Below are 16,992 nucleotides of genomic sequence, written 5' to 3'. Positions count from 1 at the left end.
CTGATGAATGTTAACCAAACTGAATATAACCTGAAAGGTGAAATCTATGCCCTCATCTTTTGTTGTCTATTTAGCTTTATTAGCTTGTGGAACTTTTCTGAAATGTTTTCTTTCTTTACGTTTTCCTAATTGAGGATTATTTTTTAATAGTCAAATGGAATTGAGAGCGTATAGTATCTTGTGGCTTGCTTAAATATAAATCTTTAATTTCTTCCAAATCGTTTGTGTCTTTCCCCCTCCCTGCCCTTATTCAGTCATTTTAAAGTTGAATTTTTGTAGGGAGACAACATTAAGAATTTATAAGATTTTAGTGGAACAGGCCATCATGTTAATGATATTTCAGTTTCTTGATCATCTTTTTTCAAAAACAAAAGCCAAAACAAAGTCATAAGTTACATGAAATTTCAACCTTTTTTCCCCCCCACCAGAAAGACTGATCCATTCAGAATTTGTCATAAGCTCATTTTCCAATAAAGTAATTTGCAAAACTTTCTGCCTGGGCTGTTCACAGAAGTTCTGTAAATCGTCACTCACATCCTTGCTTTTCCTAGCTGGTGGTCTCAAGAAGCCAGGGAAGACTAAGCTGGCTTGGGAAAGGAGAGGAAACTTCTTGCTGTGAGTGAGCAGAGGTAGGAAAAGGTCCAGATTTCCTGTGAAATAAACAAGTGGGACTTTTGTTTCCCAGGGATGGCCCGGCCCGTGACTCAGTGTCAGGGCTGGGCTCCCGCTCTCGCTGAACTGAGCTCATGCAAGGAAGGGGCAGGACTCCAGGACTCTTCTTGGACACTTCAAGCTGCTGAAAGGCAGCTTGGCTTCACAATGGGAGAGGAGGTATTTATTTTACAATTAGTTGGGCTTTTTTTTCTGTGGCTATTTAAAACTGTATCATAATATATACTCTGCAGAGCACAGGTTTCAACTGTAGAGTTTTCTGGTTCTTCTGCACACTTTGGAGATGCTGGGTAGGTAAAAAGGAAACAAGGGAAAAGAGTGCTGAGGATCCTGAAATCCATTCCTGCTATGGAGGTCCATATTAGAATATGGGGTTTTACTTTTTGTGAAAAACATATTCTCTCCTGGTTCTATTTAGCTTGAGGTTTTTCCCTTCTGCCTGTTTGGCCATTAAACTTGTGCAGATGTTTTCTATTTCTATATGATGTGGTTTAAATTTTCATACTCTAAAGAATAATACAACTTTAGAGTTAAGCAAGATGAGTTTAAAATCTTTGGATGTGTTGCTCTTTCAAATGTTTGCTTAGTAAGTGAAAATTCACCACCCCCACCCCCTGTTTTTTCCTTCCTAAATGCACTAACAAAACTGTACTTCTTCTTAGCGGGAAAAAAAGGAAGAGCTTTGCTAATTCCTCTTCTGTATGCGGTGACATTTGTCCAAGTGAGGAAAATTGATGTGAATGAGTGTTTTAGAAAATTATATATCTTTTTTCCCCCTTGAGAAAAAGCAGCTAGAATCAACTGTTGCTTGTAAAATTTTATAGAAAGCTGAATGGAGACATACCAAGTAAACTGTTTAATTATTTGCAGATACTTTGGGAGCTCTTAGTACAAAAATGTAAATTTCCCTCAACTTTGGCTTTTCATAGCTAAAGTCAGTAAGCTGTGTGCAGAAATGAAGCAGCAAGTTTTTTGAGTTGTTTTTTCTTCTAAAATGTGCCATGTTTCTTTCTTTTTTTCTGCCTTAAATAAAGAAAAGAGGAAGGAGGAAAGGAGGAGTGTGAAAGGAGCAGCCAGGCACTTGGTAGGATAAAAAATCTGTAGGCCAAGTTTCTAAGATGCCTTTTTAATGCTTTGTGTGTGTTTCTATAGGAGGTTGTTGGCATTCTGTGTTTCTAAAATAGTCCCTAAATACTAGAGATGTGAGCTTATATTATTACAGTTAGTTGACCAAGGTCTTTATAAAAGCTTCCCAATAAAAGCCAAGGAGAGGGGAGAGAGGGCAGCTCCTGGGGAGGAAGTCCTGATGCAGCAGTGACTGGGAGCCAAGCAGGGGCTGCTGGTGGCTGCTTTCTGCTGGGTGACGGGCTCTTTGCCACGCACTGGCCACCCAAAGAGCAGAGTCTTCCACATGGACAGCTGACACTTTCTTCTGCAGCAGTCTCTGTACCTAAAGCACTTGCTGGAAAGAAAAGCTGAAATACATGATAATAGTCATTTTCCATTTGTGTTTTGAGTCACTTGTTGCTCTGCAGTCTTCCCTGTAAGTGTTTAAAATAAAAATGTCTCCCTGTTCTTCCTCAGTAACTTCTTATTTCAGTGATGTAAGGTGAGGGGAATAACCCCCCAAAACTAAAAAAAATGAAAGTTAATCTGAGGAGAAAAGAAGTATAATTCCAAAATGGAAGAAATCTTTGTTGTCAGCACTAAATCTGGGATAATTTGCATGACAGTATGGGTTTGTTCTTTTGTTTATAATAATTGAATTTGAAAAATATCATTAAACAGCTACTTTTCAGTTTGTTGACAACATCATAACTTTTGTAAAAGAGCAAAGAAATAATGTTTCCACATTAAAGAGGAAGATATTAAAGAAGAGACATTCCCTGCTTGCTGTTTTCATAGATTTTTTTATTCTTCTCAGAGATGGAAGAAGCTGCACTGCTTTCCTTACTGCTGCTAAAGGAAGTGGAGATTCATGCAGCAGTTGTAAGGTTCAACAATTTTTGGAAAAGAGGGAGGTTTTATAACTGCGATTTCTAAGCTGGATGGTGCAATCTGGATCATGCAAGTTACCAGCTGCAATCTAGACAGGCATGGTTCTCCTGGGAGAGTAGGAAGGAATTTCATTCACTCAGTGCAGACTGACTGAAGTATTTTTCCTAGAAGAGATAGAAATTAACTGTGAATGGCAACCTGCAAATGGTAAAATTCATGGCAAAGAGAGCAAGGGAACTGTTTTCTTTACATTTAATGTGAAGGAAAGTAAAAAAGGAGAATGAAAAATAAAGCAGGGAAGAAAGAAGGCTTGCTGCTCAAAAAAATACTTTTGTTACGAAAGCACCTTCTAGCATAACAAATCTGCAGCTTGAGGAAAAAAGAAAATGAGCTTGTTCATCGAGCTGATTTTGATGTGCACACTTCCAGAGCTTTGAGATCAGGCAGCTGGGAGCATGCTGGGTGGGTTTCATTCTGCATTTGCCTTTTATTTCATTTACTAAAGTGTTTTTACTCATCAGTGGTTCTAATATGTCTCGCTCCATTTGTTTCAGCAGCATCTATCTAATCTAAACTCTTATGTTCACTTTCTCACCATTAACCTTTTAGGAAGGCAGATTTTTAGTTCATTAATGTTTTGAAACTGACAGCCTGACAGCATCAAATATCAGGATTCCAAATTTTACAGAAATACTGATGTTTTAAAGCAGGCAAGTTAAGATATATAGGTTTCTCTCCTGTCCAACTCTTCAAGCATGTTAGTAGGAAAAAAACCTCTCCAGTCCCTTCCCTGCCCATAATTTCAAATTTTAAGACCTTGTCAAAATATGAAGTTAAAACAGCTTTAGAATCTGCACTTACCTGCTGGTAGAAGAGGTTTAGCTGTGGAGAACACTGAAAAGCAAAATGTGCGCTGTTCTGCTCTCCACGCTACCCAGAATTTTAGTGGGAATGATGTTTCACTGTTCATGGTTGTGTTTCTACCCCCTTTTCCATCCAAGAGGTTAAACCAAACATTTTGCATTGCATGGTTTACCTACTTATTTCTTTGAATGTTATTTAAAATAGCACAGATTTCTCTGGTGAGTTGCATAATGCTAATGAAGATATTCTTCATCTGTGGTTTGAAGACTGATGGTGGTCTCCTTAACACCTGGTAGTTTTAGTGCATGGGTAGCTGTATGAGACATTTGGTGCTGGCTCAGGTAATTTCTAAATGGAGCTCAACAGCTGGAAACAGGAACAGAAGTAATTTTCCATTTAAGCAGTTCTGAAATTGCTGAAGAGATGTTTTGTCATTGCAAATGGGAAGTTAGGAGTCTGTGAAGCAGTCTCTTTAATTAGAAGTCTTCCCCACTATGAAGGTTTGAGATCCTTTTAAATGCAGAAATATAAATTACATGAATGTGGGCGATACAAACAGTTACAGTTCCACGTAAACATCAATTTCATCACTGAGGGAATGGTTTGTATTCATACTCTGAAATATTGTGCATCTCAAGATGTCTTGAATCTCTAGCAGTTTCTCAGAAAAAGGTGGTGACAGTCAAAGCCTTTCCAGACAGCTTGACTGGAAATAAATCGGAATTTATTCAGGAGGTTAGTAAGTTTCAAGTACAAGGGTTTCACTTGGTAGAGTTGTGATGGACATAATCCACCTTACATGTCATGTTTGAGGTGGCTAAACAGAAAATGTAAATATATATTTCTGTACTGTGGATTTGTCTTTTTCATTGCAATAGCTGACTGTCAATCCAGTATTTGATTTTTATAATCTTTTAGCTTGATAGTGGGTTTTTCACTTCTGTGGCAACTACAAAAGATGGCCCAGGAAAGTAGACTTATATACATACCATAAAGTATTCCTTAGTTTTGAAATTTTTCCATTGAAAATTTCTGTAGTCTTCTGCAGAGAACTATATAATTTTAATTATGTAATATATATTAATTTTAAATTATATAATATATAATACAGGACTGTATAATTTTGAAGACTTTTCTCATTTTCTACATATATCTTTGTTCTATGATTTTGCTTCCTTTTTAACTGAAGAACTTAGTGTGTTTGACAATATTTGGGAGGCAGATAGGAGTTGGAGTAATGCTTTGAAGTTTCCCTTGAGTTATCACTTTGGTTTTATGTCACCTTGCTTTATTTAAATTTACTTTCTGAAGAGTACTGTATTCAATATTCCATTTCCATATGTTAAAGAGTAATATTTCTTGGAAATTGGAAGATCCTGGGACATCTGTAGTTCAGATCAGGACTGTGCCTGGGCTCATGTTGTGCCTCCACAAGAGGTCCATAACAGAAGCCTGGGGAAGACTGTGAGAACACGTTGCACATAAAAAGAAATTCCTGCAGGGAGTCTTAACAGCCCCTAATCATTTTAAAATTTGTATTAATAACCATAAGGGATTTTTGTTTCTCGGCAAATCAAGCAGTCACATTTTCATTGTATGTAACATTTTAGTACCTGTAGTTCCTGTGAAAGAGTTCCAGTCCGCTGGATCACATGCTGTGGGAAGGAGTTAGCTCCCTTTGTTTGTTTTGAATGTGGTACCTGCCAGTTTCATCTGATAGCCCTTAATTCTTATTACTGGAAGAGATGAGTGAGTCCTTAATTTTTATTACTGGAAGAGTTAATGAGTGACTCCTCCCTATTTCCTCTCCTGATTTTTATAGACTTATGTCACCTGTGTGTATCTGTTTTTTCCCAGAATGAGGGATCTGTTCCACATGTTTTATCATTCTTGGTGGCTTTCTGTCTTTTTCAGTTCCTTTGGGAACTCAGGTGGTTTATGTGTGACAGCAAAAGAAGGTGAGCACCGCACACGATCACCAAGGTGTTGGATGGATTTATGCAGCATTTTGAGAGCACTTTCCATTGCTCTTTATTGCTTTCCAAAGTATTGACAACTATAGGTTTCAAAGCCTGCCTTTCTGTCTTAAGATACTATTTTTCCTCCAAATGTGTCATTGATTTTCTCTCTGAACTTAGTTTCTGTCTTCCCCTTTGGTGGGTCATCTGTGAAGATGTGAAAAACAAGAGCCATGATCTAGATCCCTGAACAACTCCACTGGTCACCATGATGAAATCCTACTCTTTGTTTGCTGTCTTTTGACAAGTTACTTATGCAAGTTAATTTTTTTTTTTTAAAGGATGAACAGTAAACTCATTGTAATATCAGTTTAGTTTTGAGTTTGCATTGAGGTTACAATTTCAATCTTCTTCAGGAGCCAGAACCAGCAACTTTTTTATTTTTGTATTTTATTGAAAATTGGTGTCAATTGGCCATGCAAAATAGAAAAGATCATACATGACCCTTATAAAGGCAACACTGTATGTTGTAACATCACTATTTAATTATTTACTTATTAGGTAGCCGGATTTATAGATTTATTGCTTATTTATAAATATACAGATGCAGATAGATAGATAGATAAGGACAGATTTTTACATAGATTAGCTGGCTACTAGCAACTATAACAGGATTCTAGTGATTGAATTTAGGTGTCTGTGGTGTTGCTTTTAGACAACAAGCAGTCTTTCTTCACAGTCTGTAGACTAAAAATCGTTATTAGGACAGGAGCTTTCTTTATCCCAAACATGAATTACATGCTAAAAGGACTGTTTTACCTCCAGTGACAAAAAGGAAGCCTGCAGTGACTGGCATCAACATCACAGTTGATGTTTGAATGAAATTAACTCCATCTTGAATAACTACATCAGAACACTCAATCTTGTCTTTTTACATCTCAGGGACAAAACCAGCTGAATGTCATTGTACTAAGAAGTATAAGCAGATTAGATGTAAACTGTGAGGCACATGTAGTCACAACACAGCAAGAGGCAGTATGAAACCCTAAATTTTAGGATTTCTTACCTTTTCAGTGGCTAAGCAAGAAATCATGCTAAATAACCACTAAAACAATAAGTAATTGTGAATAACATATTCAATAGATAAAATTTTATTCATATAAGATAAAAGCAATTGCATAAAATAAGTTTAATTGCAGGACCTAGTGCCTTCTCCTAAAGAAAATCCACACCTGGAAAATCTTCCAAAGAACTTACTCTCATCTTTAGTTTTGGAGTAACAGACTGTGAGCCAATAGGGAGTGTCAACATGCTGATTAATTCATCCTGGCCATCCTTTCTCCCTCCCTTTTCTTCTGTATATAATCCTTCTCAGTGGTATGCCAAAGGTAATACAGGCTTCTGATTTTGTCTTTATTTTGCCACAAACATTGAGAATCACATAAATAATTCCTTGTCTGTCCAGCAAGTGATTTTCAAGGACTTCCCTTTATGTGCTTTTCAAATACTTTTTGATGTAATTAAGTAAAACACCAGTAACTTCTTTTATTAAATATTTCAGAAGTTACAGTTATTTTGAAAAATAAAATAGTTTTTAATCAAAACAAATGTGACTATTCCTTAAGTAGTCAAAGCACTTACTCTTAGGCTTGATGTAGTTTGAGCATTTTAACCAGTGAGTAGAGGTAGTTTTGCTTCTTCTTTTCAACTGTGAAGAAATAATTATGTCAGAAGAATAAACACCAGTGATGAATCAAAACAAAAACCCCAGAAAAATCCTGTTTTATTCTAAAATTTCCCTTGTCTGGGGACCTCTGTTCTGTTTCCTTTGCTTTGTTTACTTGCTTGCTTGCTTGTCTGCTTGGATTCCAGGGCCGTGACAGTGGATGACAGATACAGTAATTGTTAAGATGCTTTGACAATCAGTGCTGTATTTCTAGGGCACCAAGTGAACTGAGTGTGGTGTAATGTAATCACAACCTGTTTACCATTCTCTGCAATGGGTATTGTAGAAGGATTTAGACTGACATGCTGTTTCTATACTTGCCCCCTTTTTTTCTTCCTTTTGTATTCAAGTTATTTTGTAACTTCTGAATTGAACACTAGAAAGCATTTTTCCCCCATATACCTTTAGTCTTTCTGCATATTCATGCTAATTCCAAAAGCCTTTAAGATTCAAGCAGCATATGCTTGTTGACTACCTGAATGTTCCTTCCCTCTAAAGCACTGGTGGTGTTGTAGCCAGTTCCTGGTGGACTGATGTACATGAGCATTTATAGGCCCTCCACTTCATAACTCTTGACTTTGTCCGCTTTGTATAAACTTGTTTACTGTGTAAGAGTCATGCTGATGGCTGAAATTGTGTTCATTTCCAAGGAGCTCCAGTGGGATGAAGGCTTCAGTCTTTTGCTTTGCAACAACAGGATGTTTATTTGGAGGAACACCCTTAATTTAGAGATTGTTGATTTTGTCTAGACAAAGAGAATTAAGATGCCAGCAGTTCATACACCTTTCACAGCATCTAAATGCAGGGGTTTGCAACCTTCCTGCAGAAGGGTAAAGCCCTTCACAGGTAAAATCTTTTCCAAAATTAAAAAAAAGGACTTATTTCTTTACAAAGATATGCTATAAATCAGAAGGCCTATGTTCATTCAAGTCCAAGTGTCCTCTAATATAGACATCAGTTGGAAAAACTGCACTTTAATCTGCTGGAATATGGACTAAGTGTGAAAATATGCCTTTTTCAGGTTGTCCAATGGAAGAAAATACGGTTTGACTATGTGAAAAGAAACTGTAATATGAAGTTTAAAATACTTTAATTGCTTTGTTGTCTGCATTCTGTGGAATATTTACCAAGAATTCCACTAAAAAGCTCTCTGGGTGTGTGCTACATCTGATGCTGTGCTTAGGGGGCGCATTCTTTATGGAAGCATCACCTGTTATTTAGAGCTGAGTGACGTTCGTGTTTCAACTTCTGAATGATGTAAAGGCAAGAACCACTAAAGAAGAGTTTGGACCTTGGGTTTGAGGCAGAACTGGTTTATTTCAGCTGAAGCTGGGTGCCTCTGGAGAGGCAGAAGTCCCTGGCCATTACACCCCCATAGTCTGCAAAGATCTTCACGTGCCTACGTGCGCATCTTGGTCCAATGGTGATTTATCATCTGGGGTCTTCCAGTACCTCACTGGATTCTTTATCCATATAGGCAGGCCATTAACCACTCTTATCTTCCAGCTTGAGGCCCTCCAGGGTCTCAGCCCTTGTGTGAAGGTATCCAGTCTTTTTTTCTTCCCCTGCTGAGCCAGCCATACTAACAAAGGAAGTTTACCTGCACCAGGCTTTGAGCAGGGCTCATTTGTGCTAAGCTGTAAGTGAGTTACAATCAAACTTAAATCTATGCAGTCAGCTTCTAATATTTGATAGCTAAACTTATTTTAATCCCCAGCAAGCACTTATGCAACCTTTCCTTGTTTTGCCCTGAGCATGGCCAAATTGTGATGTGCTGGCTCCAGGAGTTACTAAAGCACACTGTGAGAGGCTCACCATGCTTTCCAGAGGAGCCTGGCATAAATAAGATGGTATCAGTAAGTGCTGCAACTGAGAGTTGTACCTTACCCCTATGACCATAAATTTTCTTGCCTCAGTTTAGCCCAAATCTTTGTGCAGCTGTTTAGTGAAGGAGACAGCGTTGAAACCGCTTTTTAAATTTCTTCCCTTCTGCAATGCTTTGGAACATGGGTCAGTGCCCTCTCTCCTTGCAGATATGTTAATGTCACAACAGAAGGGAGGAGTGGTGGCTGGAATTCACACCCAAGGGGACCTGGCCATGGTTGGTGGGTGGGCCCAGGCAGTGACCAGACTGTTCCCTCTCTCTTGCTCACAGCAAGTGAATTATGAGACATCCTGTCTCTCTTCTCACACTCAGAATAAACTGAGCAGAAGGGTAAAAAGGATTTTGCTTGCCTGTGCTTGTGATAGCCTGAGGACTTGATGAACACTTGTTACCTGTCCCATTCATCCACCTAACCTAGTCTTAAGGAAATTACCGTGCATTGTGGTGGGAATTTCCTCTGAGATGGTGTCAGTATAAATGTTTGGGCAACTGAGTCTCTGTATATTAGCTGGGAGTGCATTGGGCAGATGTACCTATCTGGCTGGTATTAAAAAATACAAGTAATTGTTGTTTAGGAGCACATGGATAGTATTTCTACCAAAGCAAAGCTGTGAAGAAAGTAGTTACAGAGGAAGAAGCTACTGTAGAGGACTGAGGCAATCAAATGTGTAGACAGGTGCTTAGCTGAACTTTTCTTCAAGGATTTTTGTTTTCTCTATAAACGTTTCTTAAAATTACCCTCTTTGAAGTCCCATGTGGTGACCCTTCAGAAAAATGTTAACTCTGTCCTTTGGGGAAACCTCAGGATAGCAATACTGATCATGCTGTCACAGAAAGAATTTTATGTGGAGCTGAGTGTTGGTGGTATGGGAAAAAAATGAAATCTTGGATATTTCTCTTATTCTGTTTCTGACAGAGTGAGAGGATTTTGACATCTGAAAGTCTTTGGGCTTTTTATATTTTGGGTCTCTTTTTTTCTTTTCTTTTTTCTCTTTTTTTTTCTTTTCTTTTTTCTTTTTTCTCTTTTTTTTTTTTTCTTTTTTCTTTTTTATTTTTTAGATTTTAAGGCAGAACAGATAGGATAGATAGAGGACTTGGTGACATTCCTTAAGTACCTGAAGCACATTAGAAAAAAAATTAATTTGTCTGCCCCCTCACAAGACCAGCATTAACATAGTGAGAAATTTGTTTATGCTCATGGTAATCCAGAGCTGGAAGACTCTAATAACCATTTCTGCTTCTTTGTGAACAAATGTTCTCAGTTACAAAATGGAGTGTAAAGATACATTGAAGAACACACCTTTTATACTCTCACTAATAGTGACCTTGGATTTGCATATAAACCTATATATTAGAAAATTCTCATGCATATAAACCACATCTAAATATACTAGTTGCATGTTAAGAGGAAGTATTGTGGTCAGAGAAACATGACACATTTTTTCCCCAGACCTAGTTATTGAGGTTTTCTGAAATTCTGAAAGTTCAAAAGATATGTAACTGTCTTTTCCTTCCTGTATAAAGCACCAGTGTACATTGTTGCATTTTCACTATTCAAACTGACAAACTATGTTAAGCTTAATGTTTCCAGCTCATACAGCCCCTTTTTATGAATTCTTTAATGTCTGCTGTATTCCTTAAGAATATCTTCACAGAGTTATATTCCAGGTAGCAGTTCCAAAATATTTTATCTAGGATAAAGACCTCAATACACTTTGCAGAATAAATGATGATGTTGAGTAAATCTTTTTTTCCTTATTCCTCAGTAAATAAGCTGTTGCTTCAAGAAGCCCATATTGTTAAAGGAGCCTCAATGGATATGTATGTTACTTTGGTGCAAAGAACTATAACAATCTTCTGTATGGTCCTATCTGAGCACTTTTCAATTCTATTTAAATTTTCAGATTAAATGTTCTAGAGACACTAGACCTGAATAACAAAAGTGAATAGACAAGTCAGTTTTCAACCACAACAGAAAACCCTGAAGTACAATGCTAAAATATCCCAAAGGAAGAAACTCTGGTAAGGTGTCAGTAGTTGTAGGGAAGGGCCATAGTACCTTTAGGTGAGAAAACTCACACGTATACTGTTCATTGCATGTTCTGCTTCTCTTGTGTTGTTCCCTGCTGTTACAGGGATTGCAGTTGAGACAAGATATATAAATGAAATAAAATGAGACCATTGACATTGTACCATGACCTCATTTAACTGACTTTGTGTGCCACCTCAACCATTTTTGCAGTCACTGTTAATTCAGTGTCAGAGGAAAGTGGTTTGCAGTGATATGGATTTGCAGTGTACCAAAATGCCATCGAGGCTCACAGAACTGGTTATTTAGTGCTGCTGGACTGTCCTTCCATTGGCTTCATTAACCCAAACATTAATACTGCCAGCTTGCTGCTAAATCTGTCTCGTCCCTCTGACTATTTGTACATCAAATCATGGTGATTATTCATGCTTTTATCAGCTGTTTCTGCAGCAAGAGGGCACTTCATCCCTTTTTGTCTTTAGGATTCACTTATCAGGATTATGCTCGCCTTGCAGAAATAGTGGGATTGAGATTCTGCCTGTTTTGTTGACAATATTGTGTTGTGTTGGGAGTCAGCCTAGGCTTGGAGTCAAAAAACACAAAGTGTTTCCACCATGTTTTTCTTGCAAGTCAGAGTGATATCTACAGAGAAATGTAAGTGGAACAAGGCTCACTGCCACCATCTAGAAAAGAGATTTATGATAATCAGTATGCTGGAGAGGGATAGATGGAAACTGAAACAGTAGTCTTTAGGAGTGTGTCTGTACCACCAGGCTAGAGATACAAAGGCACAAAATGACACAAAGGCTGGTGATGAAACCATTCTGCAGCCAAGAATCCCAAATACACAGCTTTAGAGAGAAAATGCAGAACTTCACTTGTCTTTGCAGCCTGGTGTTTAGGACACTGCTGGGAGGTGCCATTATGGGCATTCTGGCTCATGCTGCATTTGACTTTTAATTGATAAAATTGGCAACTTGATAGGTTTAGGTAAATGGAGTGAAACAGTTTATGCTGGGAGATGTCAGGGGTTGCTGACAGGGTTGAGGATCCTGTTCTTGGATTTGGAATGTCTAAATGCCCAAAAAGTCCCTCAAGTTCTAAATCTTGTTTTGTGCCTGTGTTCCAATGAGGTAAGATGTGCTTCCTTCTAAGGAATACTGAGCCTGATAGGTAGGAATGAATTGGGTAAAAGACTAACAGCAAAGCTGGAGTTGTATATCAGTATTTTGTAGCATAGATCAATGTGTCTACAAGGGCTTGGACCATCTTCTTATGTAAAGAAAGAACAGAGGAGGAGAAAAAATTATATTGAAATCTTCAGTTCAACCTATTGAGTGTTCTTTGCTCCTATGTTTGCTTTTTTTAGAAGTAAAGGTTTTGATAAATTGCACTGGGCCTTCAACTGAAGAAGACACCAAAATATCCTATAGTAACTGTTTTTGAAAAGAAAAGTCTACATCATGCAGATGTGTGTTGGATCATCAAGAATTTAAGTTGGGCTTGCTTTGTCCTTCTTATCATTAATAAACTTGGTAGATATTTGACCTGTATGGGAGCATGAGTGACATAGAACAGTTGGAGAGGCAGCAGGAAAGTTTCTAGCTTATATGGGAGATGTCACTGTCTCCCATTTTTGTTTTCTTGTCAGAAAAATTGGTAACTGTGATAATATTGTTTGGTCTGGGACTCCCAGCACACAAATCTCAGTTATACTTGAGGTTTTAGCCTATTAAAGCAAAACCATCAGACTTACCAGATCACAGAGGATTCACTCTCTTAGAGTGAGGTAAGTTTATCTTGGGTTTTTCCTAATGAACGAATTAGTACTATATTAAGTTTCATTGAGGTGTTTTCAGAAAGTGGTAACACATTTTCCATGCAAATGTAGACCAATTGGAAGCATAAATAAATAATAATTTTTAAAAATCCACCTCCTTTAGGACCATTTTACAGGAGGAGTAAAACACCTTGGCAGTGCAGATCCACCTGAAACCACATTTGCATGATGTGTCAATTTTTATTCCTTTTTCCTGTCATTGATACTTGTTTCACCCCTAGAAATCCTAGAGTGCAGCCCCCTCACAATTAAAGAACAGCAGTTCCACTTGTCTTCTCCTTTCCCTGTCCCACAGCAAATTCAGGTATCCCTTCTCACTGGAGTGGGTTCTATGCAAACGTCATTAAAATTATTTGAATTATGCCTCCTAGCTCCTAATAAAAGAGAAGCCTTGTTTGGATAGTATTCCCTTTTCTGTTCACAATGAGTCAGTTGGTTCCCAATACTGATTTATCACCTGCACAGGCATTCATTCTGAATGTACAGATGAATTAATGTTTTCAAGCATTGCTCTTGCATCTGCTTCTATACATTAGGAAATTACTTTGCATAATGGATTTTCCACTAGGATACACAAATACCTTTCTTTTTGCCCATGATTCTTTTGTTGTGATTTGTAGCTTGTTAGATTTTAGCCTGTTGTGGGTTTATATGATGTTTGGTTTCATGGCATAAAATCAATGATTCATGTATGGTAAAGCAATTACCAAATTATTTTCTTTAATTAATTGGTCTTGCATAACAATTTAATCTTTTTAAAAAAACAAAACCTCCCCTAAATTAAAGGGTTTTTATATTCCTTTAGTGAGCATGTCTTTATGAGCCAAGTAGCAGTGCAGTTTAGAGTATCTGCTCTTGTCATTTTCCAAACAATTTCGTGAAGCAGAACTGTGAATAAAGGTTTGATCCTGACTGAGCATGGACTGTGATGTGCAGCTATCTTGAACTGCCCTGTTTGCCTCTGAAGCAGAAGCTGCCTTCCCAGTCTTGCTTTCATCTTGAAGGTATTCTGTACTTTTATCTGTGTAAATGCAAATGCCTGGTATCTTCAAATTCTTCATTATATCTCTTTTAGTACAATTTTCACTGCTTTGCAGATAGAACTCGCTCAGATTTATCATCATCCTTCTTGACTTTAAACTCCTCTAGCACAACCGGGTCATGCACTTTTCTTAGTTTTGCCCTCTCCTGATTTGCAGACATCTGTCATCTATTTTTCTGTTACCTCCCTAATCACTGCTTCACTTAATGCTTCTTATCTCTCATTCCCACCTCAGAAAAGAATTTGGGAAGTTCTGTAGAGTTTTGTTGTTTATCTCTCTTCCCCAGCAGTTTACAAACTCTGGATTCTGAGTAGAGTTATAAGCTCATCAGAAGGTCAGGAGTTCCTACTTCCACCTGCAAATTAAGTTGCAACAGGATGCTTTTGGGTGTTGCAATTCGTAGTTCACCTTGCTGTCAACATGGATTTGATTACTACCCTGTGCACACTATCTTTCCTCCCTAGGTGCTCTTTTTACCAGCCTGAAATCCGTGCTTATTTTAGTCCTTTTCATAGATACAGTTTGACACATTATTGCATATTATTAACATGGAGCTCTCAGTATTCTTTATGCACCTTGGAATTTTTCAGCTACTCAAAGAACTGTACTCCCATTGCTTCTTATATTGACCAGTGTTTTCCTTATGGTCCTTATGGTACTCAGTACTTCCAAGACTAAATCTTAGCACTCTGGTCTCTAAGCTTTTACTCAGGAGGTCATGGGAGCATGGAGAAGGCTTTGTGGTGTTTATGCAGACCTTGTCAGGAAAGGAAGTTGAATGACAGCTAGAGATTTTCAGAAATAATTACACTTATTTTCTCATCTACACATTGCTGGGATTTTATGAATAGAAAACTTTCTTCATAGGGAGACAGACTGAGAGACAGAGGGGATAGCATGCATGTAGTAATAGGAGAAGATACATGAAGTTGAATACCACTGATTTTATTTTATTTTAGTGGGGGCAGATAGAATTTTTTCACTGTTGCAGCTTACCTGTCTGAAGCTGGTTATTGCTTATTATTGTAATCCACTGTAAAATAGTTGGTTTTGCTAAAAATAAATAAAAAATAATAAATAGGAAGGAGATCTTGTCAATATAAAAATCACACTCAATCTAGAATGACTGAAATGAATACTCCTTGTATAAACACAAGTCAAGGGGGTTCCTCCCTGCTGCTTCTTTCAGCTTTACTGAATAGCATCTTTCCCTAAGTAATTTCATCAGTTGCTTAATATTCAGTCTACCAGTGAAGCTTCTGTGAGTCTTCCCTGAAACTCAGGGAAGTGTTAAGAGGTTATCGTTTAAAAATAGTAGTAAACATTATTAAAGGGAAATTGGAGAATCACATTTTTATGAATTCTTTATAATTTTAGAGAAAATCTATCCCCAGTAACAAACATAAGTATAGTTTATAATTCTCCTCTTTTTCTTTACTGTCTTTTTTGTACTCCTATATTTTGTATTTCCATTATTATTTTTTATGTTGTCCACCTTTTAACTGAACCTGCAAATTTTAAAGAAGAATAATTATTTTTTTTCAGAGTGTTGGGAAGAAATTACCTCCAGCCACAGCAACTCAGGAGCCAACAAAAATAGAAGTGGACAGCAGAACAAAAAGTAGGTTTCATAGGTTTTTCTTTTTTGCACTTTGTGCTATTAAAAGCAAGCTGAACACTTTTCTCTTGTTTCGGTTAAAAGAGTGTCCTGTATATATAAAAAGTGAAGATGCAGATAGATGTGTTTAAGATAAACCTTGAGTAGGTGGTACCTGTACAGAATGCTTTGTTTCACAGAATCCTCTGAATTGTTTTTGCTCTGGTGACCCTACATCGAGGTTTCTGCCACCAAAAATCAAATTAAATTATGTGATCAACTTTCAGCCTTGAGGATACTTTGGAATTAATCAGAGTTGAATAAGATCCAAATTCAGGTTGTAACTTGTGGGTAGGTCATAGAAAAGTTTCTCTCATTGCGAATGCCCTTGCCTTTTTCCTCTTTTGCTTTTAATGATTTTAATAATTTTATTTCTATTTCTTTTTATAGCAGAAATAAACTGTATGCATGGTATGGTTTAGATGGGAAATCAGAAGAGTAGGCTCTGGGGAGACCTCTCAGCAGCCTTCCAGTATGTGTAGGGGACCTACAGGAGAGCTGGAGAGTGAATTTTTACAAGGGAATGTAGTGACAGAACAAGGGAAAATGTCTTTAAACTGAGAGATGGCAGGTTTAGATTAGATGTTAGAAAGAAATTTGTTACTGTGAGTGTAGCGAGGTACTGGAACAGATTGTCCAGAGAAGCTGTGGTTGCCCCATCCCTGGCAGTGTTCAAGGCTGGGTTGGATGGGCAACCTGGTCTAGTGGAAGGTGTCCTTTCCCATGGCAGGGGGCATTGGGACTAGATGATGTTAAAGTTTCTTTCCAAACCTAACTGTTCCCTGATTCTCTGACCTTTAGTTCTTTTTTCATCATTTCAGTGCTTAGTAATCAAAAAGTAATGATTAAATCTTTCAGGTATGCCTCTGTGCTGTTCTAGGGAGGCATATGTAACTAGCTTACCAAATAACATATATTCCCCATCTTTTGATTTTATTTATATAGTTACAACTAAATATTACAGATTCTGGTGGGAAAGAACAAGAGGGAAGAGAACATAGCCATACCTTAGAAAAGAAGCTGAATATAACAGAGTTGATTTTTTTAAAGTCTTGCAGAGTCCTTCTTGCCTGGTGTGTTTATTCTTTTAGATAGTTAGCAGGTAACATTTTGTCTCAGAACTGAAACACATACAGACATATGTAGGAAAGCACCTGGATCAGCAGAACAGGGTCTGTCTGAGAAAAGTGTGTGGTTACGACCTGGTTTGTACAAGTTTTCAGCTCAGAGTTGCAAAAGCAGCTTAAAACAGCTTTTAGTGAGTTGTTGTCCATTAGCTCCGCCGCAATTATTGACTCACTACATCCTCTTATCTTGTTC

At 37.6% G+C, this 16,992-nt stretch overlaps 1 protein-coding gene across 9 annotated transcripts in view; it reads left to right on the top strand.

Annotated features, from left to right (window-relative positions):
• The window catches only part of SH3KBP1 (SH3 domain containing kinase binding protein 1), a 213,279-nt gene that overhangs the window by 135,929 nt on the left and 60,358 nt on the right, over window positions 1–16,992 (top strand). For 8 of the 9 annotated variants that reach the window (XR_004238460.1, XM_032100768.1, XM_032100769.1 and 5 more), the window contains one exon: window positions 15,561–15,636. Coding sequence is in view for 8 of the 9 variants with exons in the window: in XM_032100768.1 (XP_031956659.1) it covers window positions 15,561–15,636 (76 nt within the window). In the remaining variant the exon portion in view is untranslated. Of the gene's footprint in view, window positions 1–672; window positions 832–15,560; window positions 15,637–16,992 lie in introns of those variants that run through there. The other variant, XM_032100775.1, reaches the window with a different exon arrangement.

This window comes from Corvus moneduloides, chromosome 2 (assembly GCF_009650955.1).
Source record: "Corvus moneduloides isolate bCorMon1 chromosome 2, bCorMon1.pri, whole genome shotgun sequence".
Taxonomy (NCBI): domain Eukaryota; kingdom Metazoa; phylum Chordata; class Aves; order Passeriformes; family Corvidae; genus Corvus; species Corvus moneduloides.
The sequence above is the reverse complement of the archived record's forward strand: the minus strand, read 5'-3'. Positions and strand labels throughout refer to the sequence as shown.